At 45.8% G+C, this 26324-nt stretch overlaps 2 protein-coding genes across 2 annotated transcripts in view; both read left to right on the forward strand.

Moving 5' to 3' along the window:
- LOC133372828 (solute carrier family 2, facilitated glucose transporter member 5-like) overlaps window positions 1-354 on the forward strand; it is a 38831-nt gene extending 38477 nt beyond the window's left edge. The window contains exon 12 of the mRNA XM_061601915.1: window positions 37-354. Within this exon, the coding sequence (XP_061457899.1) occupies window positions 37-279 (243 nt within the window). The 3' untranslated portion in view covers window positions 280-354. The remainder of the gene's footprint in view (window positions 1-36) is intronic.
- Window positions 355-8540: 8186 nt separating this feature from the next.
- LOC133372829 (solute carrier family 2, facilitated glucose transporter member 5-like) lies at window positions 8541-24685 on the forward strand. The gene is made up of 12 exons (XM_061601916.1): window positions 8541-8609; window positions 9698-9790; window positions 10824-10954; window positions 13533-13657; window positions 15619-15771; window positions 16305-16430; window positions 18202-18389; window positions 20369-20479; window positions 21873-21974; window positions 22945-23020; window positions 23821-23948; window positions 24509-24685. Exons 1-12 carry the CDS (start codon window positions 8541-8543, stop codon window positions 24683-24685), a joined length of 1479 nt encoding a protein of 492 aa, XP_061457900.1.
- Window positions 24686-26324: the final 1639 nt, after the last annotated feature.

The raw sequence follows: 26324 nt of genomic DNA on the forward strand, positions 1-26324 counted from the left end.
TCTCTCTCCCACTTTCTCCTTCCCCCCCCCCTCTAGATCCGGATTGGCTCTTACACCTTTCTCCTGTTCTGGCCTATCTGCATAGCTGTATTTATTTATATCTTCAAGATTGTCCCAGAAACCAAGAACAAGACCTTTGTGGACATCAAGAGGTTAATGTCTGCCAATATGGCCAAGAAGATCCAGGTGCAAGGGGCAAATCCCGAACACAGTAAAACTAGGAAACGGGCAACACATCACAGTGTTAAAGCAATGCGCAGGGCTACAATGCCCTCTTAATATTGGCCTACAGCTTTTGTTGGCACGCGAAATGCAGCAGTTTCTCTTCTTGTCAAAGACATCGCCTGTTCCTGTCTCCACCTTCTCTCTCTCTTTTTCTGTTCAGTGTTTTCTACTGTCTTACCATGAATTCTTTTTTTAATTATTAGTACTAAATTATAACATGCACATGCAATTGTAGAGTTGTTTATTTTTCATTTATTTTTTAAACATTACAAAAGAAAACAAAGAAAAGATAATAATTTGCAGATCAAATACATTCATTCAGTACTTACCGTATATTCCATATCTATTTTCCTTCTGTTACAAGGATTACAAATGACTAACTTAAAGAACTACATAGAGGTATATTATACAAGAAATCGTAGGATACACCACATCAAAAACTTGGGGGTTATTTTTAGATAGGAAGGTGCTGGATATTTTTACTTAAGCTTTACTGGTGGGCTTTGTGCTCATTTACATTTTGATGTATAGTATACTAAATTAACACTTTTTTTAATGTTGTAGGAATATTGCACTTTTTATTATGTACCATTACTCTGCTGGTGCATTTAGATTGTCTGCTCTTCATGTGAACCACTTTGAACACAGATTTATTTGTGGAAAATGTGGTATACAAATAAATTGATTATGGGCATGATCCATAAATCTTTTACTTCCAAACGCTAATAAACAGAGCCTACCTTTCTACAAATTTATCTTGTTGAGTATTACTTATGGCTCTTTTTTTATAAGCCAGTTCCCCACCATCACCTGCCACCAAACTATTGTAGTGGGACAATTTGTTTACCCAATATTGGGTAAGAGTAATGCATAATTTTGAGCACTAATAGTAATATCTATCAATCGATCAATCAATCGATAGACAGATTATTATTATTTCCATTTATAGACCGCTTACTATCTAAAAGACCTCAAAGCGGTTTACAATAGAATACACAAGGTACAATAAAAACCACGTAAAATTAATTTACAAAGCAAAATACGTAAACAATATCCATATACATAAACATGAATGAAACCTTAATCTTTAAACAACTAGTTTAAATAGTCTCATACCTTCAAGGAAAATACGCCTGTGTTACCAATACAAAGGCAGGACTAAAGGGAGTCACAAAAAGCGTTTTACATATTTGAAATTTTCTGCTAGAGAGTTAACAGTTACTGAATATATCTTTAAAGGTTTTCGGTTAATCATATTTAAAATGTACTGTATCCCCATAATGATTTCAAAGTTTGCCGTTTTCAAATGAAATACCAAAACATCAGAATTACAACTCAAGGCATTAAAATTACCACTATTTTAAAAGTGTTTTTCAGGATCATCAACAGCTTTCCTATGAACAGGGATGTCAACAGAGATGCATAGTTTTACCATATTGGCCTGCGCTTTCTTGCCATTCCTGGAAGCTTGTAGGATTGGATTTATGAAATGCCCTCTTGCTACTCTCCATTTCTCTGTCTCTGCCTGTTTAAGTGGTGTGTGAGGTTAGAGAGGCATAGAAGTTTCTGGAAGGTTCTCCCCCCCCCACCAACGCCCTCCTAATTCTCATTTACTGCTTTGTATGGGAGAAATTCCTAGGTTCAGCTCCCAACACCTCCAGTTAAAAGGATAATGTAGCAGTGGATAAGAAAGGTCTCTGCCTGAACCCTGGAGCACTGTTGCTTGGATAACCTCCTGATTTGACTGCTACAATGTCCTCTGGGGAGGCTTCCCTTGAAGGCTGGTGCAGAGTGCCACTGCCAGTTTGTTATGTGGGGCAGCGAGATCGGATCATGTGTTACTGATCCTTAAAGCACTTCACTGGCTGCCTGTATGCTTCTGGCCCCAATTCACGGTTTTGGTGCTAGTGGAGAAATCCCTGAACTGCTTGGGACCCAAGTACTGAAAGGATCATCACGCCCAATGCCTCTCTGTTCTCTGAGATTGGCAAGAGAGGCTCATCTTGTGATCCCCTACCCACATGTCGTTTGTGGGGTGGTGGAACAAAACAGGGCCTTCTCTGCAGTGTTGCATCAGTTGTAGAATTTCTTCCTGTGAAGATCCTGCTACCCCCACACCGTAGTCATTTCAGCGACAAAACAAGCCTGTATCATTGGCTACAGCACTGCAATGGCGTCCTCCTGGGCCGACTCAGTGGAATGGGTATTGGAGGCACTGTATAATGGTGGTTCTGCTCTTACCTTCAGGATCGCATCCAGAGAGTAACACTGGGTGAGTGTTCCTTGGCTCCCTGGTGCTATGGGTTCCGCAGGGTACTATTCTCTCCCCGGTGCTATTCAACATCTCTATGAAGCCGTTGGGAGCCGTCATTAGGAGTTTTGGAGCAAGGGGTCAGCAGTATGCAGTATCTTTTTCTCCATAGCAACTGAATCAGGAGAGGCTGGATTGGTGTCTGAATGCTATAGTAGACTGGATGAGGCCAATAAACTGTGCTTGAATCCTGGGAAGATGGAGGCTCTTTGGGTAGGAACAGTTTGTTCTTACCGTAAACTGTGTTTCTTCATGGATGACAAGAGGTCTCCATGTGGGTATTGTAGCTTCCCCTACAGCTCAGAGACAGGAAACGCTTCAGCAAATACTTTTGCTCCTCCCCTCTTGTTGAGGCTCAGTTTCATTTCTTGGAAAAGCTTTAGAGATCAGCATCAACAGAAAACTCATGAATCAGACATAGTACATGAAAACAAAAGAACACTCAACCATACAACAAGCGTGTTAGGAACAAAACGTGCTAGGAATAAGGTCAACTGATCATCGACAAATAGAGTAGAAAGGAGCCATGGCACTCTGCTTCAGTCCCAGCCACCGGAAAATCAATCAATCAAATACTGTAAGGATGGGCCTTGGAGACCTCTTGTCATCCATGAAGAAACACCGTTTATGGTAAGAACAAACTGTTCCTTCTTTCATGGATGACAGAGGTCTCCAAGTGGGACGTACTAAAGCTGCAGACCTAGGGTGGGACAATGGTAGGCCCAAGGAGGATACAACCTGTTGCAGAACTCTGGCCAAATGACGCCTCCACTGAGGCGTATAGATCAATTTTGTAGTGCCTGGTGAAGATACTGGGAGTGGCCACGTCGCTGCCTTACAGACTTCTAGTATCGGAGCATTTGTGGAAGAACTGCTGATGTAGCGGCAGACCTAGTGGAGTGTGCTGTAATGTGCTGTGGTGATTGCAAGTGTAGGGACTCATATGCTAAAGAAATGCAAGGTCGGATCCAACGAGTCAGGGCCGGCCATGGTAAGTTTTTCCCCATAGTGGGCAGGATGGAAGGACACGAACAGGGACTCGGATCGCCTAAACGGTTTGGTTCTATTGATATACACCTTCAGTGACATCTAATCTGCAATGAATGCCACGCCTTCTCTTTGGTGTGGGAAGGGTTAGGACAGAAGAAGGAAGAATTATTTTCTCTTGCCTGTGAAAGGCCGTGTTTACTTTGGTGACAAAGTTAGTGCATAGCACCACCCTGTCTTTCTTGGAAAATACATAAGTGCTTTTCAACAGATAGTGAAGCTCAGACACCCTACGTGCTGTCATAATAACCACAAGAAAAACTCTTGAAGGAAAGTATTCTTACAGGGACTGACCCCAAAATTTCCAGGAGGTTAACATGAGCATCATAACAACATTTGAGGGCCCGATCTAACCTGCGTCTCCTGCTTTCCTGTGTTGTGGAAATAAACATAAGGTAATGAGGCCCTGGTAACTCTTATGCCAGAGAGACATATGGAGACTCAGGCAAGCAAATGTCTTATGTGTGGCCGAGGTAAACCCAGAGAGCTCCTCGCACGACCAATAAATGCCCAGCCTTCTCCACAGGATGAGCTGGATTGGAATGAATGAATTGGGGCAAAAGGACTACAAACATCATGGCTGGAATCACTAGAGATGCCATGATGGATTAAACTCCAACTTATCGTTTCTGCAAAGATGGCCGACAGGTCACTCATACAGTCACCTAGTAGAATTGAAATTCATATTTGAAAAGGAAACCAGATGCAATATTAAACAACCTGATTAATTTCAAAATGAAAGAAATATCTCAGAGACAATTGTTCCCATAAACCAATCAGAATTCCTTAAGGAGATTTTTGTTTTGTTTAATAAATTTACCATTGTCTTAAGGCCACCCCGTGGTTACACAGAGGGATAGTTCACAGCTTGGCTAGCCTTACTATTAGTCTTACAGCTACCCTGTAGTTTATGCAGGGAGGAAGCCAGCAGCTTGTCTGGGTCCAACAAGGAAATACGAGCCTCCCCTGGACATATGGGGTGCTGGAGAGTCAGCCACAGGAAGTAAATACTGGAGAATCAGCCACAGGAAGTAAATGCCCAGGGACATATTCTGTGCAATAACCAGACCAGAGAACTACCTGTCAAAACAAAATCAGTAAAATCAAAAAGATTTATTTCTTTTATTTAACCACTGAAATGCTTAATTGCAGGTAGTGAAGCCAAATATCCATACAAATATGCCAATGTGTGTAACTTTGAGTCAAGTTACACAAACTGAACAGTGAAGTAAGTTTTACCAAAGGCTAAATTGATTTGATAAATTTAATATGGATTTTTAAACTATTATAAGTCGCCCAGGGACCTGCAGATGAAAGTCAGAAATTGACTGAATCATCACTACCTTTTAGGAGAAACTGCACCTCAGCACATACATGCCAATGTGAGTAACCTTGAACCTAGTTATTATAGTGAAGTAAGCCTTACCAAATGCTAAATGGATTTTTAAACTGTCTTAAGTCGACCAGGCACCCGCTAGTGAAGGGAAGACTTAACCAAGCAGTCAGCTGAATTTATATTCACCTAGGATGATAACAAGGGAACCCTGAGGAAGTCACTGGATAAATCCAAATATTTACTCAGACAGTTATGAAGGGCTGCAACTATTCAGAGAAGCAAACTGGAGCTTTGCATTGACGCCCTAGAATAGATAGGGTAGAAAACCTAATGTAATAGACGAGCTATATTCAGCTTAATTTACTTATCTTGCTTATTTACATATTCCAACCAGAATGACAGTAAGATCCTCCTCCATGAGGAAGTAACTGGATAAATCCAAAAAGTCCACACAGACAGTTATGAAGGGCTGCAAAATCATACAGGGTTATGAAGGGCTGCCACTGTCCATAGGAACAGACTGGGTCTTCCAACCGCAGCCCATGAGGCAATTCATACACCTTCACTACACTGAGGGCACGGATTATTCTACTATTGCCTCTGAAGATGGCCTGCTACTGTTCAGGCCTTGGGAGGACTGGAGCTTGAGCAGAGGCTCATGAGGCAATCCATATGCCTTCACTACACTGATGCCCCCACATTATTCTACTGTTGCCCTGGAAACGGCTTGCTGGTGTTCAGGCCTAGGGGGAAAAGGAATCAGGACACAGAGAAATATTGAACCTGCTGTTCTAGTGTGTCTCATAAAGAAAGACGGAAAGGCTTTCCAGCCGAGGACTATGACATATCTCCGCCCTGCAGTTCTGAACAGAAGCTAGGCCCTTTCCACAGTCACTAGACACACCAGGATCAAGTGGGAACAGAGGTACCATGAAAAAGGCGGGGGGAAACTCCCTAGCAAAGGACTATGCCATATCCCGGCCCAAGGGCTCTGAATGGAAAGCCAGGCCCTTTCCACCATCACTGGACAGACTAGGACCATAAAAATGGTGGGAAACCTCCTCAGGTACCATAAAAGTGGCAGGAAAACTCCTGTGCCGTATCTCTCTCCAAGAGCTCCGAACGGTAAAGTTAGGCCCTTTCCAGTCGTTGCACAGACTGGAACCATAAAAACGGTGGGAAACCTCCTCAGCAGAGGCCTACACCTTATCTCTGCCCAAGGATTCTGCATAGCAAAGCTAGGCCCTTTCCCCGGGGTTCTGGGTGGAAAAGCTAAGCCCTTTCCACAGTCACTGGGCAGGCTAGGACCCAAAACGCAGCAGAGAGTGATAAAGAGCTTCAGTGGGCGCTGTCTGTTTTACCTTTTAAGCGCCTTATGAAAACGTTTCTGTTCCATCAGGCTTATGCAGGCGATTAAGAACATGCTTTTTTTTTTGCAACCATTTTTATTATTTTTAAAGTTTTTTATTCCATGGTGGTGATGGTTGTTCTAAACATGTGGTAAACTTCTTGGATGTTTTTAACTAAATAGTGGTACACAATTATTTTTTATAAATAAATAAATGAGCTAAGGCCAAGAGAAAGTAACTTCTCTAAGGCCAGGGCTTTTTTTGGTCACTGTACTCATCAGTACAGAGTACTAGCATCTCTCTCTCTTTTTTAAGCTGTCCATGGTGGCCATTTTGTACTGCTACCCACGGCACTTTTATCAAGATATGAGTACTGGCACCTCATTTTTTTTACCAAAAAAGAGCACTGTCTAAGGCCACCTTGTTACGACACGTGCTCTTGGGAACCTGAGTGTGTGAACTTGCCACCCTCATGTCCCATGAAACACACCTCGGAGAGGAGGTGATCTTTTGCTAGGGATAAAACAAGCGCTTTGCCCTGAAATGTGCCTAAATGGTGTAACTACATTTTCCCCCAAAAATGCAGGTCCAAACCCAAATAAAGGAAAGCTTTATTTTATTGAGAGAAAGAGTAGAAAAGCATTACAGAATTACTTGGGTGCGTGGCAGCATTAATCATTGATATCCTAACCCATTCATAACTTGAAACTAAAGAGATTAAAAGATCCTATTAGTATAAAGAGTGACAGGTAGGAGAGATTACCTATCCTATGCCCGGAGTGGGCGGCTGAATACAGCTGAAGCTATGTGTAAGAGCTCTGATCCAAAACCAGGAAGGAATCTCTTGGTCTCAAGGTTTTGCACCAAGACCCAGAGTCTCTCCCCGGTTCTGTCCCTGCAGTCCTTGATGCGTTCCTTGACAGCGTGGTACACGTGTGGGAGCTCTGATCTTCCTTGGCCCCCCTTCTCCTCGGCCCCTCTAGATTCAAGCCTCGGTTTTTAAAATACTTTTTCCTCTCTCCCACTCCTGCCAAGGAGGGGTCAAAGTCTGGTGATTTTGTGTATGTGTGTATCTGCATATGTATTTCTGACCCTGAAAACTGAGGCTCCTAACGAACAATGGAATTCACTGTGAGTGAGGCAAGTCTGCCAAAGGAAGAGATAACATTTATGCAGAACATTTATGCAGTTAGTTACTTTTTGTGTCTCAACAGCTGTCCTTGTTACCCTTCGCACAAAACCTCTGGAACGCATCACCAGCCATACCATCGGGTGGGGGTGTTTGAGAGTGGGGGTGGGAGTTATCGTTCCTGGCCTTGCACCTCCTGGGTTCTACTTGAACCAAAATGGGGTTAGCCAAGCGATCGTAACAACCTATAGCATGGTCATAGCAGAGTGCAAATTGAAACAGGAGCTCCTTGGTTCACAGCTCAGCTGTTCAACAACCACCTTGCTATCCTGGCTCTGTTATGCCAATACCAAATCCCCATGAAATGATTCCAATTTCACCGTCTTCTCTTATGCAGAGTGTGCATTATCCAGCCTTCCAACTGTCAACAGCTTCCCCTGGAACCTTCCATCGCCCTTCTTTTGATTGGCTCTCGCAATACTGTTATCCTTCCGATGCCTTATTTAAAGGGATTGGTAAGTCTGTGTGTTCATGGCCTCTTCATCCCCAAGCACCTATGTGTAAACTAGCCTGCACAGGAGGTCAGGTGGCCTGCTTCTGGGGCTGTTGATGCAGTCAATTACCTTGGGGGATAACAGCTGCAGTTCCATCCCCCCCAGCTGCTGACTTTAAATCAAGGAGGGGGCAATTTGTCACATTTCAGATGTTGCTAGATTACAGCTCCCATCACCCCTTGGCCATGGTGGCTGGGGCTGATGGGAGTTGGAAGCCTCTGAATGGCCACCGGTTCCTTGTCCTTTTTTAATCAGACTTCGTAAAAGCCAGAGCAGCCACTCATGCAGAGATACAGCAGGGGGGCTCCTTGCTGGATGGTGCTTCCAGTTCCCAGGAGTCCAGGGGTGGGGAACCTGTGGCCCTCCAGTTGTTGTTGTGCAAGAACTCCATTCATCCTTGACTGTTGACCATGTTGGCTGATGGGAACCAGGACTCCAATAATTTTGGGAGGGCCACAAACTACAGCTCCCAGGATTCGTTTGGGGAAACCATGCATGTGCTTTTAATGTATGGCATGTTTAGGCAGCCAGGGTCAACAGCCTCCTGATAAAATTGCCCTCTTCTTCCCCCAACAGCTGAGTTTGAGTTATGACCACTATCCAGAAAAGCACAGATACCAGCGCATCGGTGGTAGAAAAGCCTGCAGCCAAGAAATTGGTAAGTTTAGACGCCTGACCTCTTTGATGCTATTATTATTCTGTCTATTTAGAGGGTTTGTAAATAAAGCGAATCCTAGGGAGGAGACTGCTGAAGAAACCAACTCTGGGAAACGAGGACGGAGATTGGGAGGCAGAAGGAGATTGATGCTTCCATCAATGGCTATTATGGCCTTCCATTAATGGCTACTAGCCACAATGGCTACGGTCTACCTCCACCGTCGGAGGCTGTATGCCTTTGAATACCAGCTGTTGGGAATTGCAAGTGGGGAAAGGGCCATTGTGCCCAGGTTCTGCTTGCAGGCTTCCCATTTGTCATGGAGAGAACAGGATGCAGGACTTGATGGGCCACTGGCCTGATCCTCGCGGGGCCCTTTTTATGCTCTTAAGGAGTCTTTTGGAGAAGGCCCTTGAACTGAAAGAAGTTCCCACTAACGGGAGACTTTATTTGTCCCAGTTTCACTTTCCAGCTCTCTCCCCTTGCCACCTTCCACAACCTCAAGAGAAGATTTGCAGGTGGAAGGGAGGGCCAGCAACAATGCCCTCCGGCTTCCCTTAGAGCACAGATGGGGAACCTGTGGCTCTCCAGATGATGCGGAACTGCTTCTCCAACCATCCCTGACCATTAGCCATGCTGGCTGCTGAGGGGGCTGGGAGTTGGAGCCCAGTGACATCTGGAGGGCCACCGGTTTCCCATCCCTGAATTAGACCATCACTTGCCTTTACTGCCCCCTCCTCCCACTACCTCCACCATAACTCTGCCTTCATTTAATGCAAGGATGGGGAACTGGTGGCCCTCCAGATACTGTTGAACTGCAACTCCCACCATCCCTGGCCATTGAGCATTCTGGCTGGGGCTGCTGGGAGTTGGAGTCTAGCAACATCTGGAAGGCAAAAGATTCCCCAACGCTGCATTATAATGGGCCATGAGTGCGCCGTGCATAGAGCTCTGCTTACAAGCTCTTAGGAGCAAACCGAATATGTTTAATTAACTTTATTTTTTGTATTAAAGAAAATGTGTTGGTGAATGCTTTACCCTCCAGCCTCAGCTTCTGCCATTTATTTATTTATTTATTTGCCTCATGGAAGCTGACAGACACGCTATTCCGGACAGTGGTGGTCTCTGCCATGGGATCGATGCAACATGGTTACAATCTTTGGGTGGTCTACTCCCCGACACTGGTAAGATAGCTGTGGAGAACAGATGGCTTCTTGCATCAGGGGTTAATGCAGGGGTTCCAAAACTGTGGTCTGTGGACAGAGGTGTAGTTGTCCAGGGTCTTGGGGTGTGTGTCTTAGACCCCTTACTTTTTTTGGAGCAGGGTCCCAGCAGTGTCCCTATGTCTCCAGCATCCTATGAGCCAATCAGCATGAAAGGGGAGTGTATTAGCCAGTGAGAAGAGTCTTCTAACATGTTTCCTTGTCCTTTTCTGCTGACTGGAGTGAAAGGAGGTGAATCAGCCACTAAGAAGACTCTTCTCAGTAGCTAACAGTTCCCCCTTTTATGCTGATTGACTCCTAGGGACTTCTCCAAGGATCTAATTCTCAACTCAGCAGCAAAAAAAGGGGGAAGGGGGTGTGGTTGTGACTATAATGAAGGTACCCTGCACTTCTGAATTTGCGACTATGCTACTGTCTGTGGGCCACCAGCGGTCTGTGAGAGTCATTCAGGGGGTCTGTGATATGTCTGTATTAAATATTAACATTGATTTTCAGTTGTAGCTTTGTTGCTTCTTTTATTTCATATATTGTATTTAGCAGTGTTGTGGCAAATTTAGGAGTGCAGGGTCCCTTCATGAGAGTCACATCACGCCCCCTCACAACCATGTCCCATTTTCCACATTGCTTCAACTCCCTTGCTCTCCATGTTATCTCCAAGTCCACACTCCACTGCAGCAACAGTTGTAGGAGCCAATCAGTACGAAAGGGTAGGCTGCATGTTACCTACTGAAAAGCCACTCATCTCAGTGGCTAACATACTCCCCTTTCATGATGATTGGCTCGTACATAGGGGCCTGGCCGGGACCCTGCTCTCAAACAAGAAAGGGGTCTAAGACCGCCTGCGACCCTGGATGACTACACCGCTGATTGTATTACACTTTGTATTACAATTGCTACAGAAGGCAGAAAAGCCATTAAGCGGTCCATCAAAACCATAATTCCTGGGATGCGTTGAGGACACTCTGATCCTGATTGTGACATGCTTCTCTCCTAGCTAATGAAAGACTTTACTCATGAAGACAACCAGTATATGCTGTTCATGCTGGAGATCACCGTTAGTTTGTTTCCACTCGGAGGCCTCATTGGGGCACTTGCTGTAGGATCCATGGTGGACACATATGGCAGGTATGTAGCTCACCTGGCGACAGAGATGGGAGAGAAATTTCACTCCGTTCACATTCAATGGCAAATCTATTAAATTAGCACTTTCCGAAACTGTATAGGAACGGTATGCCCCCCTGTGATGCGTCCTTCCCTGGCTCTCCCTGTCAGGTTCCTACCTGCTCGTGGTTACTGCCTGTCTCTAGGCACCACGAGGGACTCCACCAGTCCGGACCGCACTCTCTTATGGTTTACCTATCCGCTCTAGCACAGATCTCAACAGATCCCCCTGCTAAGCAACCACCAGTAACGTCCCAATATTAGTATTCCCAGAGACTCTGAATACTGGTATTGTTATTGTCTTCACCGCTGCCACCATTTGTTACAGTTTCCCTTCAGCCTTGGTCATTACCTTACCCTCCCTTCTGGTCTGTGAAACCCCAGCCAAGGATCAGGCCTTTGGTAAACCAAATTAAGTATTTATTACAGATAACAAAGCTAACAAGATTAACAAGATTTCTTCTTAAGGCACATAAGCATATGGTTTTACTCAATACTAATCCGAACTCCACCTCCCTCCTGGCAAACAACTCTCTAAACCCCACCAAGCAACCCACTCAGTTCTCTTCTCCCCCCCCCCGATTCCACTCTCACTCTTCCTTTTATACATTCAGCCATTTTAAACACTCAGCCAATCATCTCGCATTCTACTGCCCATTCACTCCCCCTCCTCTTTCACTCCACTTACCATGTATCTTCTAAAACAACAACACTTACCATATATACATTAATATAGGAACATCACACACCCCCCTTTGAAATTCTCATGTGTCCGAATGTTGTGATGCAGTTCCCCAACCAAGCAATGTTTACAAAAATGTGTCTGAGGGAAAGTGGGCATGTTAAGATCTGTTTTTATGATGTTTTAAAGTGTTTTAGTGCTTTGTTTGCCGCCCTGGGCTCCTGCTGGGGGGAAGGGCGGGATGCAAAATAAATAAATAAATAAATAAATAAAAGTTCATGAAAATAATGTGCAAAAAAATGCAAGAGCTTGCTTGCAAAAAAGGGGCACATTAGTCAAAATTGCATACAGAAATGTGTTAGGTGAAATTTGCAGTAAAACGCTGAAGAGTTTTCAGGAGTTTTTTTTTTTTAAGCAAATTGCCACAGAAATTAGAGAGCAAAATTTAATAAGAAGCTGAGAGAGAGCCGAAAATGACAGCTCCTGCTATTCCTAACCACTGATTAATGAATTGCAGAGCCCAGGTCCTAAATAGGCCCTTCGGAGATGTGGGGTGTGTGTGTACTGCTGCCACTGACCCACTTCTCCACAGTAACCCATAGAGAATGGTCAGTTGAGGCAAAAGGGGGCACTGCCCCACCAGCCTCACTCTACCCTAGCCAGTCCTGCCTGCCTTGCCTTCTTAGATGCCATCTGCACTCCACATGTAAAGCAGCCTCCTACCCCCAAAGAATCCTGGGAAGTGTGGTTTGTGAAGGTTGCTGAGAGTTGTGAGGAGACTTCCTATTCCCTTCAGAGAGCTACAATTCCCAGCATTCCCTGGGAAGAGGGACTGAGCACTCCGAGAACTATAACTCTATGAGGGGAATAGGAGGTCTTCTAACAACTCTCAGCACCCTTCACAAACGACAGTTCTGCCCAGGACTGTTTAAAGTGGCGTAATACTGCTTTAATAGTGCAGATGGGGCTTGAGTTACGTCCAGTCCGGGGGGGGGCACTTCCTGTTGTCTTCCTCCTCAGTTGAGTACAACACAGATGGTGCCATACTGCATAGGGACCACCAAGAGGGCCCCATCTGGTAATATGACAGGCTCAGGTTTAGGAGCCAGAGACTGGCGGGTCGGGTGTTGCGGCCTGACCTTGGAAGACGACATTGCTGTGATAATCTTTCGGCTTCTGAGGAGTGGGAGGCGCCCCTGCGCGGCTGTCGTTTTGCCATGCGGCCTCTGTTTGTTTTGCCTGTTATCAGTCGCGTTTGGTTTTGATTTTGAGGGGCCTGTTGTCCCGCCCCTCTCTTTCTTGGAGTTGCTGGATGTTAAGATCGGGGGAGGATGTTGCTTTACATCTTGCAAATGAACTATTGCCACACTGGTTCGATGCTTACACCAGGAACCTCCATCAGTAGTTACACCTCCGGACTACACAGGAGAGAAGCCCTATTATTGTTGGAACTTGTTGCTTTTACGTTATTGTTAGTTTTTATTGTTAGTCTCTTAATGTTTTGATGTTTACATGTTCTGCTTTGTAAGTCGCTTAGAGTGGCTGACAATTCAGCCAGATATGTGACTAATAAGTCGAATAAATAAATAAATAAATATGTTTCAGGCAGGATCATCCCACTTTAATCAGATTCCCCCAAAGAATCCAGGGAACTGTAGTTTGTCAAAGGGGCTGAGAGTTGTTAGGAGCCCCCCTCTTCCCCTACAGAGCTACTGTTCCGAGAGCTCCGTTGGACGAGGGATTGACCTTCAAACCACTCTGAGAATTGTAGCCCACCCCATAACTGCCTCGCTGTTTTGGTGCTGCCGCCCATTCACTGCCACCCCCAAATCATACCAGTCCTTTCCCCTGTCTTTTCAGGAAAGGTGCCTTGCTGATCAATAGCTTTTGCTCCATGGTGTCTTCAATGTTCATGATTTGTTCCACTGTGATACATGCCTATCTGTTCTCTATGTTTTCACGCTTCCTCGTTGGAATAACCATGGGTGAGTCACTCAGGGTACTTACTGAATTTAGACGTTTAATTTTTAAAAAACCAAAAGGTCCTCAAATGTAAAGATGTATCACTGAACACCAAAGTCAGGATCATTCAGACCATGGTATTCCCAATCTCTACATATGGATGTGAAAGTTGGACAGTGAAAAAAGCGGATAAGAGAAAAATAAACTCATTTGAAATGTGGTGGTGGAGGAGAGCTTTGTGCATACCATGGACTGTGAAAAACACAAATAATTGGGTGTCAGAACAAATTAAACCAGAACTGTCACTAGAAGCTAAAATGATGAAACTGAGGTTATCATACTTTGGACACATAATGGGAAGGCATGATTCCCTAGAAAAGACAATAAAGCTGGGAAAAACAGCACGGAGTAGAAAAAGAGGAAGACCACACAAGAGATGGATTGATTCCATAAAGGGAGCCACAGACCTGAACTTACAAGATCTGAACGGGGTGGTTCATGACAGATGCTCTTGGAGGTCACCGATTCATAGGGTCACCATAAGTCTTAATCGACTTGAAGGCATATGACAAAAAAAAAATATTTTTTAAGTGAGGAAGGCGCCTGATCTGAAATCTGAGCTGGATCAGGACAAAGGCCCATCCAGTCCAGCATCCTGTTCTCACAGTGGCCAACAAGTACCTCAATGGGAAACCCGCCAGCAGGACTTGGGTACAACAACAATTTCCCCCTCTTTCAATTTCAAGATCGGCCTCAAAAGACCTTCTCTCTATCCCACCAGTCAAAACAGCTAGACTGATGAGGACCAGAGAGAGGGCTTTTTCGATTGTGGCCCCCACCCTATGGAACTCCCTTCCAAATGATCTCCGCCAGGCCCCCTCTACAATGAGTTTCCGCTGGGCCGTAAAGACCTGGCTCTTCAGGCAGGCCTTTGGGGTGGGTTAGATTTTATCATTATCGCTTTCAGATTTTAATGTTATTGTATTGGTGTGTCATTTTCTGTTATTTTGTTCATTTTGTACGTCGCCCAGAGTGGCTGGATGGCCAGCCAGGTGGGCAACTAAGAAATCCAATAAATTAAATTAAATTTCAATTTCCATCAACTGGTGTCCAGAAGCATACTGCCTCCGATAGTGGAGGGAGAACATAGCCATCGTGGGTAGTAGCCATTGATAGCCTTATCCTCCACAAATGTGTCTTCTAAAGCCGTCCAAGTTTGTGACCGTCCCTACATCTTCTAGGAGCGAATTCTGTTGTGTAACTATGGGCTAGGTGACTTGTTTTAAGGGATGAGCTGCTGCTCTGTACTTTCATATAAATTGACTCATCAGTTGACTCACCAAGAGTGGGCATTTACAGGAGGGAGCATCTAGTCCAACATCCTCTTCTCACAGTGGCAAAAAAGTAGGTTCAGCACCTTGGACTGCTCCTCGAAAGTTTGGACTAAAATCTGGAGCGGATTCACTGGCCCACTGACGTTGGAGCCGCCAATCTCCACGGCATCCAAGGTAGATGGGCGATTACTCTAGGCCTCCTGTATTCCATGAAGATGTTCATATGTTGCTAGACGTGTCACCTGCCTGCTGTGAATAGCTCACTGCTTTACCCTTACACAAGAACATCAGAAAAGCCTGCTGGACCAGGCCAGTGGCCCATTTAGTCCAGGATCCTGTTCTCATAGTGGCCAACCAGATGCTTCAATGGGAAGTCCACAAGCAGGACTTCCCATTGAAGTCCAACAGCTCTCTCCCTTTCTGCACTTTCTAGCAACTCGTATCCAGAAGCATACTGCCTCCAACGGTGGGGACAGAGCATAGCCGTCATGGCTATCAGCCCTTGATAGCCTGATCCTCCATGAATTTGTCTAACCCTCTTGTTCAGCTCTCCAAGTTGGTGGCCATCACTGCCTCCTGGGGAAGCAAATCCCGTCATCCGGCTTTGCACTGTGTGAAGAAGCACTTTCTTTTGTCTGTCCTCTGACCAGGCATATTCTCCGGTGTGGTTCCATTGTACCTCGCAGAGATCTCCCCTGTGAACTTGAGGGGAGCCATTGGCATGCTGCCCCACCTCTTCCTAACCTTAGGGGTCCTGCTGGCTCAGATCCTTGCTTTTCAGGAATTGCTGGGGAACAAAGAAGGTAAAGCAGAGAGTCGCATCCCTCAGCCTGATGGTTGCCAACATGGTGCCTGTGGGCAGCAGGGGGTGCCCACAGTATTGCCTGTGGTGCCCACAAAAGCAGTCTTAAGCTTGCCCACGTTTTGTTGGATGTCAAGGTTGGACATGCAACCTCCTCTCTTTTCTGAACAGCAGAGAAGAGCAAAGAGCTTACCTCTGTGAGCAAGCGTTGCAATGGATGATGCAAGTGCCTTTCCCCCCATCGATGGGGAGGGGGATATCCCCATGCCATTTTGAGGTCCTGTCTGTTCTTTTTGCTCTTTTAGATGCCACAGCTGTAATGCCACACCCCTATGGCAGCCATTTTGTGTTATTCCATGCCCCCCACGGCCACCATCTTGTGCTATGCCACACCCCCTCACGGCAGCCATTTTGTGAATGACACCCACGGGCCTATCTTGAAATGCCAGATTTGCCCACAGCCCCCCCCAAAGGCCCCCCTGCCTTAGCCTGTAGCAAATTAGATGTGCCATCAGACTATTTCTCCTTGCACAGATTGGCCAATACTGATGAGCTTCTCTGGGATCCTGGCATTATTTCAGACCATCGTCATACCTGCCTTTCCTGAAAGTCCAAGGTATCTACTGATTCAGAAGAATGATGAAGAGAAGGCCAGGGAAGGTAACCCCTTACATGAGAACAAGGATCGGAAAGGAAAAAAATAAAGCTAAAAGTCTTATTAGTGTCTACCTGTAAAGCCTTTATTAATTACAGCTTAGATGGCACTTAATGTGCTGAAACATATCAGGTTGTATCCAGTTTGTGCTATTTGGAACAAACCCAATGAAACAGCTATTTACTGAGCATTAATTTCAGTGGGTCTATTCTGAATACAACTAAGTTGGGTACATTGTTGTAAGTTTGGTGGGGTCAGTCTGGATGGCCTCTCATGCCTTGTTCCAACTCAATCATTATTGATTCTAAGACAGAGAATGAACAGCTGAAATTATCATAGGATGGAACACCGGCAGCCACCTTATCCTGAGTCAGACTACTGATCTATCTCGCTTAGTATTGTCTAAGCTGAGGGATAGTGACTCTAGGGTTTCAGACAAGAATCTCTCCTGGCCCTACCTCGAGATGCCAGAGATTGAATCTGGGACCTTCTGCATGCAAAGCAGATGCTCTCCCACTGAGCTACAGCCCTTCAGGTTTTGGTGCATCCCATCAAGAGGTAAATGAGTAGGATGATGGTTCTTTGTGGCCAGCAGATGTCTGATTAAGAGGCCTCTTCCCCCTTCCACCAAAGATATGTGTTAAAACTTGTTGGTGTAAAAGAACAACAGCAGTGCAGCTGAAGTCAGTCTAAGACAAGATTGCAGACAGCAAGGCAGTAAGTGACATGGAGCTCTGGAAGATTTAATAGTGCCTTTCCAGTTGTCTAATGCTGAGAATCTCCATCTATGTTCAACCTGTATATATGTATATGTAAACCATATATCACAAAATGACAATAAGTCTCCAGTAATATCATTCCAAAGGAAGCTGAACCTGAGTAATGTGCTACACCCTTGGAGTTTTCATCGCCAGAATAATTGGGGTGTGTATCGCTCTTTCTGTGTGTGTGTGTGATTTGAGCTGGAAATATCAACTGCATGGTGCTATACATCAGCGTGCATGGTGCTAGGCAATTCAAGCAAAGTTTAAACCATATCCAGATTTTGGTGAACCACAACTCCCATCAGCCTCTGCAAGCATGGCTAATGGCCAAGGGTGATGGGAGTTGTAGTCCAAAACGATTGGAGAACATTCGCTTGGGGAAGGCAGCCTTAATGCTCTGTATAGCACCATGCACGCTGATGGCTCCATATTAATAAATAACTATATTTAGACAGTTCCAACAGCTACAGAATATGTCTGCTGTAGTTGATATTTCCAGCTCAAATCATACACACACACAGAAAGAGAGAGCGATACACACCCCAATTATTCCGGTGATTAAAATGGTCAATGGGAGTTTTTGTTCAGCAACATCTGGAGGGCCAACATTTCCCCCACACCTGGTTTAAGTGTATGACAAAATAAGCAGAGTGATCATTATTATCAGTCCTTGCTCCACTTGTTTTTATTGCCCGCAGGATTTCTGATTGTAACGGGGTGTATATTTGTGTGATTGTTTATGACTGCACTTCTATCCCATTCTCCCTCACAAAGGAGCTCAAGGTGGTGTACTTGTTTCTCCTCCCTCTCCATGTCATCCTCACAACAACCCTGTGAGGTAGGTTGGGCTGAGAGACAGTAACTGGCCCAAGGTCACGCCCAGTGAGTTTTATGGCCGAGTGGGGATTTGAACCCTGGTCTCCCAGGTCCTTGCTCAACACTCTAGCTATAATTGTTTTGTAAGCCTCCCCTGTCCACAATCTCAATACTTCCTGTGGCTCCTATCATCCAGCCTTGAAGAAGCTGAGGCGCCAGGATGACGTGGAACACGAGATAAAAGAAATATGCCAGGAGAACCTCTCGGAGAAGTCAGACAAGGGCATGAATGCGCTGAAGCTGCTGTGCTACCCAGGCCTGCGGTGGCAAGTCATCTCTATCATTATCCTGATGTCTGGCCAACAGCTCTCTGGAGTCAATGCGGTAAGGAAGGCAATATCCCCAGTGGTTAAGATGTTTGCGCCATGAGCAGTGCGGACAGAGCTTGTTTTACACTGGAGGTCACTTTCTGGGGCAGTGGCTGCATTTCAGAATGTTGAGGAAGTGCCACGGGCACCAGCCACAAAATGGCTCCTGCAGGGTACGTGGCATGACACAAAAGGACTGCATGTTCAGGTCCTGCTTTCAGGCTTCCCACAGGCACCTGGTTGGGCCACTATGTGCACAGGATGCTGAACTAGATGGGCCTCTGGCCTGACCCGACTGTTCTTATGTTTTGGCATAACATAAAATGGCTGCAGTGGTGTGTATGGCTTCGCACAAAATGGCTGCCACATCCAACATCACCACAAAATGAGGCAGGGGTGCCCTTCCATCAGCTGCCCCATCAGTGGAGGGAAAGGCAGCTGAGAACATCAAGATAGAGTCTACTGGATCAGGCCAATGGCCCAGCTAGCTCAGCGTCCTGTTCTCACAGTAGCCAACCAGATGTCTATGGGAAGTCTGCATGCAGGACTTGGGCGCAACAGCACTCTCCTCACTTTCAATTCCCAGCAGCTGGTACTCAGAGAAATGCTGCCTGTGACAGCGGAGGTAGTAGCCGTTGATAACCTTACTTGCATTTGCCACTGCCACACTCACTCACAGACAGAAGCTCTTTGCCCCTCCTCCCTGTTCAGCATGGAAGGGGGAGCGTGTCCGTTTCTGGTTTCCAGGGACTTGTTGGCACGTTTTAAGGGGGCATGTCGAAGAGGCTGAGTCAGTGCACACAGGGACAAAGTTGGCTACATACACACCAAAGGAAAGCACATTGAAAGCACATTCCTGCCACTCCCCAATAATTTTGGGAAATGTAATTTATCCCTCACAGAGCTACAATACCCAACAACTTTAACAAGCTACAGTTCTCAGAATTCTTGGGGGAGGAGGGAAACATGGTTTAAACATGCACTGTGGGTTTTTGAGGGGATATTCGCTGACACCTTTGATGGGCGCCATAAGAGGTACTGGTGGGCACATTGGTACCCATGGGCGCCACTTTGGCGACCCTTGCTTTACACAACCAGCCATTCAGAGGCTCTAACATCAGAGCCGTCATCCTAAGGTGGCAATTTTTGTCTATACAAGCAGTTCTTGTCTATGTGCATAAATGCGGAGAGCTGAGTGTGAGAGAAATGAGTAAGTGAGCGCAAGTGAAATTGACAGATTCGTCTACCCTTAGTTTGGAAATTGAACCTCCAGAGAGAAAGAGGCTAGACTCAACCGCTTCATTTTGCAGAAAGTGCCATCCTTCTAGATCAGGTGTGGGGAACCTTTGGCCCTCCGGATGTTGCTCAACTACATCTCCCATCAGCCCAAGCCAACATGGCCAAGAATCAAGGCTTATGGGAGTTGACTGTTGGCCATGCTGGCTGGGGTTGATGGGAGATGTAGTTGAGCAACATCCGGAGGGCCAAAGGTTCCTAACTTCTGTTACAGATTAGTGGTTCCCAAACTTTTTTTTCTCCCCACAGACCACTCGAAAATTGCCGATGGTTTTGGCAGACCACTTAAAGATTTTTCCCGCCTGTTGTCACAATTGGAATGTGCTGTGTTCGATGCTGCATGATTTTTCATTATATTTTTATTGCATACACTGTATTTTATCGTATGTGTTACAGTGTGCCTCCCATAGAATTCAGATTGTAATACAATACAATAAAATATGAAAAAATAAAAGAAGCAATAAAAACGCAATTAAAAAATCAGCATGGATATTTAATGCTGGCATGCCATGGACCACCTGGATGAAGCTTGTGGACTGCTGGCAGTCCACGGCCCACAGTTTGGGAAGCCATGCTCTACATTAAGGGCAGCTGGCACCCAAGGATGCAGTGGAGGATTCTTCACTTTCCTTCAACTCTGGGTCATTACCAGCAGCGTCTATTCATCGAGGTTCTTCAGTTGCTTTGGTCTCATTTCAGGTATACTTTTATACAGACAGAATCTACCTGTCTACAGTGATAGATAAAGATAATACCCGGTTCATCGCTGTAGGGTCAACAATTGCCATCCTCATCTTCGTCTTGATTGGCGTAAGTCTCTCCTTCTTCTGTCTTTCTTCCCCTCTAAGTCTCAGTAATGCAGTGGCAAATTCAGAAGTGCAGGGTCCCTTTGTGTTAGTCACAGCCATGCCCCGTCCCTCTTTTTTGCTGCGGGTTTGAGAATTAGATCCTTGTTCATGCCTTCTCCTACAACAACAGACGTCCCTAAGAGTCGCTCAGCATGAAAGAGGAGCGTTAGCTACTGAGAAGAGTCTTCTCAATGGCTGACTCGCCTCCTTTCACTCCAATTGGCTCCAATCAGCAGGAAAGGAGAGGGAAGCATGTTAGAAGACTCTTCTCAGTTGCTAAAACAGCTGATTGGCTTGTAGGATGCTGGAGACATATAGACCCTGCCGGGACCCTACTCCCAAAAAAGTAAGGGGTCTAAGACCCCCTGAGACCCTGGACAACTACATCCCTGCTACATCTTAAAGTTCATTCTGCTCCAAAGGGTGTACCTGCACTACAAACTTTATTGTCAGTTTTATGTCCTGGCTTCCCTCAGAATTGTGATTTGTGCAGATGCTAAGAAACCTCCGTAACAAGTTCTGATAGAGATGGACTCTGGTTGTACCTACACCCAATATGTTTAAAGCACTCTTCTTCCTCAAAGAATCCTGGGAACTGTAGTTTGTTAAGGGTGCTGGGAACTGTACCTCTGTAAGGACCCTTAACAAACTACAGTTCCCAATTAGAGTCCAAACATCAGGTTGCCATTGGTTGATGTAACACCTAAAGGCCTAGGTCACTGTCTTTTTAAATTGTTATTTTATTTCATGGAGTTTGTATACCACCTAATTGTAAAAACCCCTCCGCTGCTTACAAAAAATAAAATATACATTAAAATGATAGATAAAATTCAGAACTGAAAACAAGTTAATGTAAAAAAAATCAAAATATAAATTCATGAATAAAAAATATACATTGGATAGTGTTCAGTGCTAGTCCTACTCAGAGTAGACCCATTGAAGTTAACAGACATGACTAACAAGTTCATTCATTTCAGTTGGTCTATTCTGAGTAGGACTTGGTTGAATACAACCCATTATAAACTAAAATTATATATCAAAATGCATGTCAGCTTTACATGTCTGGATAGGCTTGTTGAAACAAAAAAGTTTTTTGCTGGCGCCGAACAGAATACAACAAAGACGCTTGCCTCATGTCAATGGGCAGGGAGTTCCAGAGGGTAGCTGCTGCCACACTGAAAGATCACTTCCTTACAAGTCTGGAACGAACATTATGAAGTTCCACTTCCAGATTTCTCTCCCAGCCCATTTTCTACTTTTCAAGAGCCCTGCGAGGTAGGTTAAGCTGAGAGAGAGTGATATTCTCTTTCTCTCGAGCATGCTCTTTCTGACGTCCGTGCCTTTATATTTTCTAGATGTATCTCGTTGATTCCATGGGGCGGAAGCGTTTGCTTCTCTTTGGATTTGGAATATGCACTTTCTTCTGCATTGTATTAACCATGACCCTCGAACTTCAGGTTTGTATTTCAAAAATTTCAAGAACTGGGTGTCATTGTAGAGCCAAGCATCACCGAGTTGGCTGCTCTTTGACACCCTGCTCCTCTTGGCCTTTGCAATGAATACAAACTTTAAAAAGAAAAAGCTGTGCATAGGGAAAGAGGTGTTCTGAAATGTGGAGACGTCCTTCTACTTGGAACATCCAGAAAAGGGATACCTAAGAGAAAGGGTACTTTGGAATTTAAAACCTATTTGGACTTTGCATGAAGGATTCAAGGCAATAAGTGGAAAGGAATGCAGATTCCTGCTTCACAGATCTTTCCTGGAAAATTTATTTGGATGTGGCATTCAGATGCCACAGACTTCATGTGGACTAGGGTCTTGATATCTGTGGCATCTGTTCCATTCTATGGGTTGTGGCTTTCAGATGCCACAGACTTCATGTGGACTAGGGCCTTGATGTCTGTTGCAATCTGTTCCATTCTATGGGTTAGGAATGCTGTAGAACAAGGGTTTCCAAACTGTGGATGTTCACAGAAGCAGTTGGTGGCATATCTGTGGATTTAGAGCTAAAGACGAGAGATGGTGCATCCATCACATTATATGTTCAGACTGCATTGTAAATTGTGTTTTTATTGCTTCTTTTAATGCTTACATTGCATTTTATTTTATTTTATTACAGTTTGAATTCTATGGAAATTCAGGCTGTAATACAATAAAATACAATGGACTGTATATAAGAAATAAAAGAAGGAATTGAAATACTCTTTGAAATCATTACAGCATCTAGGGCAGCGCGTTACCATTGCTACAACAGGCAGAAAAATCACTCGGCAATTTTCAAGTGGTCCCAGGTCAGGGGGCAGAGTTTCGGAACGACTGCTTCAGAATAAGAGATGCAATTGCAAAGAAGGGCATCTCTGAAGATGTAAGGATCACCTGGGAGCCTCACACATGCATGACTGACAGATAAACAACTTTCCCCAACAGGCCACCATCTCGTGGATGTCATACATCAATGCAGTTTTCATCAACGTGTTCCTTCTTGGACATGCCAGCGGGCCGAGTAAGTGCTCAGGTGCCTGGGAGGAGGTGCAAGAGATATATATGCATTAGGCAGAATGCAAGTGGCATTCAAAGCCTTTATTTATTTGTCCTCTAACCTTCCGCTACAATGCAGTGCTGAGGGCAGCTTACCACACCTAGCATTACAAAAAAACAGAACCAATTAAGCCAGAGCTGGGGAACATTTACAGTCCTCCAGATGTTGCTGAACTAAAGCCCCCATCAGCCCTAAGCAAGCGAAGCTGCCGGATGGCAGGAGCTGCAGTTAGGAATGTAGGAAGCGGCCTTATACTGAGTCAGACCCATCAGTCCATCTAGCTCAATACTGTCGACGCCAACTGGCAGCGGCTCTTCAAGAGTCCAGACAGGACTTAGCGGAGGCTGGTGTCTCTGATGCCATTGGGGCAGTGAATCCGCTCCGGGTTTTTGTCTGAACTCCCAAGGGGCTGTCCAAGGTGCTGATCCTACTTTGGGAATAGGTTTCCTTGGGAGTTCTGACTAAAACCTGGAGCAGATTCACTGCCCCACTGACAGGGGGTCTCTCCCAGCCCTACCTGGATTGAACTTGGGCCGCTTGCAGAGCGGATGCTCCACCACTGAGCCACGGCCCTTCCCAAGCTCAACGACATCTGGAGGGCCAAAGGTTCCCTACACCTGAATTAAGTGGCTACTAAACAACAAAAACAGAGGCAAGAGTAACAGATAAAACACCTTAAAAAGAGATCTTCCTTTAAAAGACAACAAACAGCAACTCAACCCTGCAAGTCAGATGCCTGCCTTGAACCTTTTCTTTCCACCCAGGTTCGCTTCCCAATCTAATCACAGCAGAAATGTTCCTGCAGTCAACGCGGTCTTCGGCCTTCGTGGTTGCGGGCTGTGTGCACTGGTTCCTGAACTTTTTTACGGTGACGACATTTCTTCACTTACAGGTGAGTGATGTTGCCGATCCGCTGGGGTAGGGGCAAGGGGGGAACGGATGTTCTGAAGGGCTACAGCTCAGTGGTAGAGCACTTGCCTTGCATGCAGAAGGTCCCAAGAACATAGGAAGTGGCCTTAAGCTGACTCAGTCTCACGCCATTGGTCCATCTAGCTCCGGAATGGTCTACTCTGCACTGACTGGCAGTGTCTCTCTGGGGTTTCGGGCGGGAACCTTCATCGAGGGACTGCCTGCATGCAGAATAAATGCTCCACCGCTGAGCTGTGGCCTTCTCCTCCCTGGCTAGAGTGAAGAATAGCTCCCTTCCAGAGCATCGGTGAAACTTCTTTAACGAGGTAGCCCTCCCTTGAGCTCCTTGAAGAAAAAGGCACAGGAACGTACACATATGCTTACAAAGAATAAGCGTCTGTGTTGTGCTTTTGTCCATCTATCACAGAATCATAGAATAGTAGAGTTGGAAGGGGCCTATAAGACCATCAAGTCCAGCCCCCTGCTCAATGCAGGAATCAAAATCAAAGCAGTCTATTTCTCTGTCTTTCATTTCCTTCCAAGCAATACATTGGATTCTACAGCTTCCTCATTTGCTGTCCCATCTGTGCCGCCACCTTCGTTTATATCTTCAAGATGATCCCTGAAACCAAGGGCAAGACCTTTGTGGAAATCAGGAAGGTTGTTCCAGTCTATGTGGGCAAGCGGGCCCTGGCCAAGCGGCGGCGGCGAGGCAGATAGAAACCCAGAGAGTGTCCCATTCGGTGTAGAGTTTGCTTTAATATTGATAATAACAAAGCTGCGATCTTAAGAGACCCTTTACTGCTGTCCTTCAACTTGACTTGGCCCAGTCGACACACCAGTATTAAGGTTTTTCCTTTGTGGCTCCGAGGAAGAGTGTTTTTATAGGTGTGGGTTTTTTGACTCTCTTCCCCCCTCACCATGAAAGCAGTGGAATATCCAATGGAGGCTGGTCTGTTAGGGTGCATGGGAGCAGCCCCACCAACCTTGGCCTACATTTAGCCAGCCCCCACCTGCTTGCCTTCTTCCTTACAATCCAGAAGATGGTGGCCCGGGCTGTCAGCTTCCTCCTCTTTCAGTATCGCCCCTTGTAGAACTCATCAGGGAGGAGGATGGGGGCAGAACTAGAATGAGTTGGCTCTGGCAGTCATTGGCTCTGGCTATGCCCACTGTTGGGCTCCTGGCCTTCCGCCCCACCAGTCCCAGTGGGCACAAGCCATCACTGTGGGCCAAACCTACTAAAATCGTTCACATCACCAACACTGTCCCCATGCCAAAAGGGCCAGCGCCAGGCATGACTGGGCCCTTGGGCACCAGCCTGCCCTGGACACACTGTGCTGTAGGCCAACACCCCCCTCCTGATACAGGCAGCACGGGGATAATAAACCTGCTAATGCTCCCCACCTACTTCTCATGTCAATTATGTTTGCACGTAGTGGCATGTCTGCCACCAACCAAGATGGTGGCAGGGGTGTCAGTCCGAGGGAAGTCCCCACCACCATCTTGTCTGATGGCAGGCGTGCTCACACAGCATGCACAGTATTCACACTGACAGGGGGCTATGGCGTGCATGTGTGCGTGCTTGCGTGCATATTGAAGCCTACGCTAACTGGGTGCCTGGAAGCTCCCTCTCCACGATAGCATCAGGTTGCAGGACTTGATGCTGCTGTGGATCATGGAATGGGAGATCCACCCTCCCACCCTAAGGAGGGGCCCTTTAGGGGGGGCCCTGGACCACAGGGGCCCGTCACCAGGGTCCAGTCTAGCCACCCTCTGGCGCCGGCCCTGCATGCCAATAACGGGGAATCTTTTAGCACTAAGAAAGAGGATTTCAACACTCCGCACTTAACAGAGTCTCTAAGCAATAAAGGCAGTTATTGTGTTCAGATGCCTACAGAGGGCGCCAGTGGTCCAGAGAACAGAGCCTCTGCTCCAATGTCTTACCTGCAAGAGGCACATAGCATCTCCATGGAATTAACCCTTCAGCTGTATTCTCAGCAACACAAAATGGTGCCAAAGGTGGTTAATACACACTACATGGTTTAAGCCTTGCATGCTAATTCCTCAAACTTGTGACAGGTTATCCAGTCACACACACACAAAAAAGACCCTTGCACTGTTGTTTTATATCATAACACAAGGTTGTATCCAACTTTATTTATTACATTTATTTATTTATTACACCTTTCCTCCAAGTTGCTCAAATTGGTGTTCATGGTTCTCCCCTCTATTTTATCCTCACAACAACCCTGTGAGGTAGGCTAGGCTGAGAGATTATGACCAGCTCAGGGTCACCCAGTGAACTGCATGGCTGAGCGGGGATTTGAACCCTTGTCTCCCAAGTCCTAGTCCAGCACTC

The sequence above is a fragment of the Rhineura floridana genome, chromosome 18 (assembly GCF_030035675.1).
Source record: "Rhineura floridana isolate rRhiFlo1 chromosome 18, rRhiFlo1.hap2, whole genome shotgun sequence".
Classification (NCBI taxonomy): domain Eukaryota; kingdom Metazoa; phylum Chordata; class Lepidosauria; order Squamata; family Rhineuridae; genus Rhineura; species Rhineura floridana.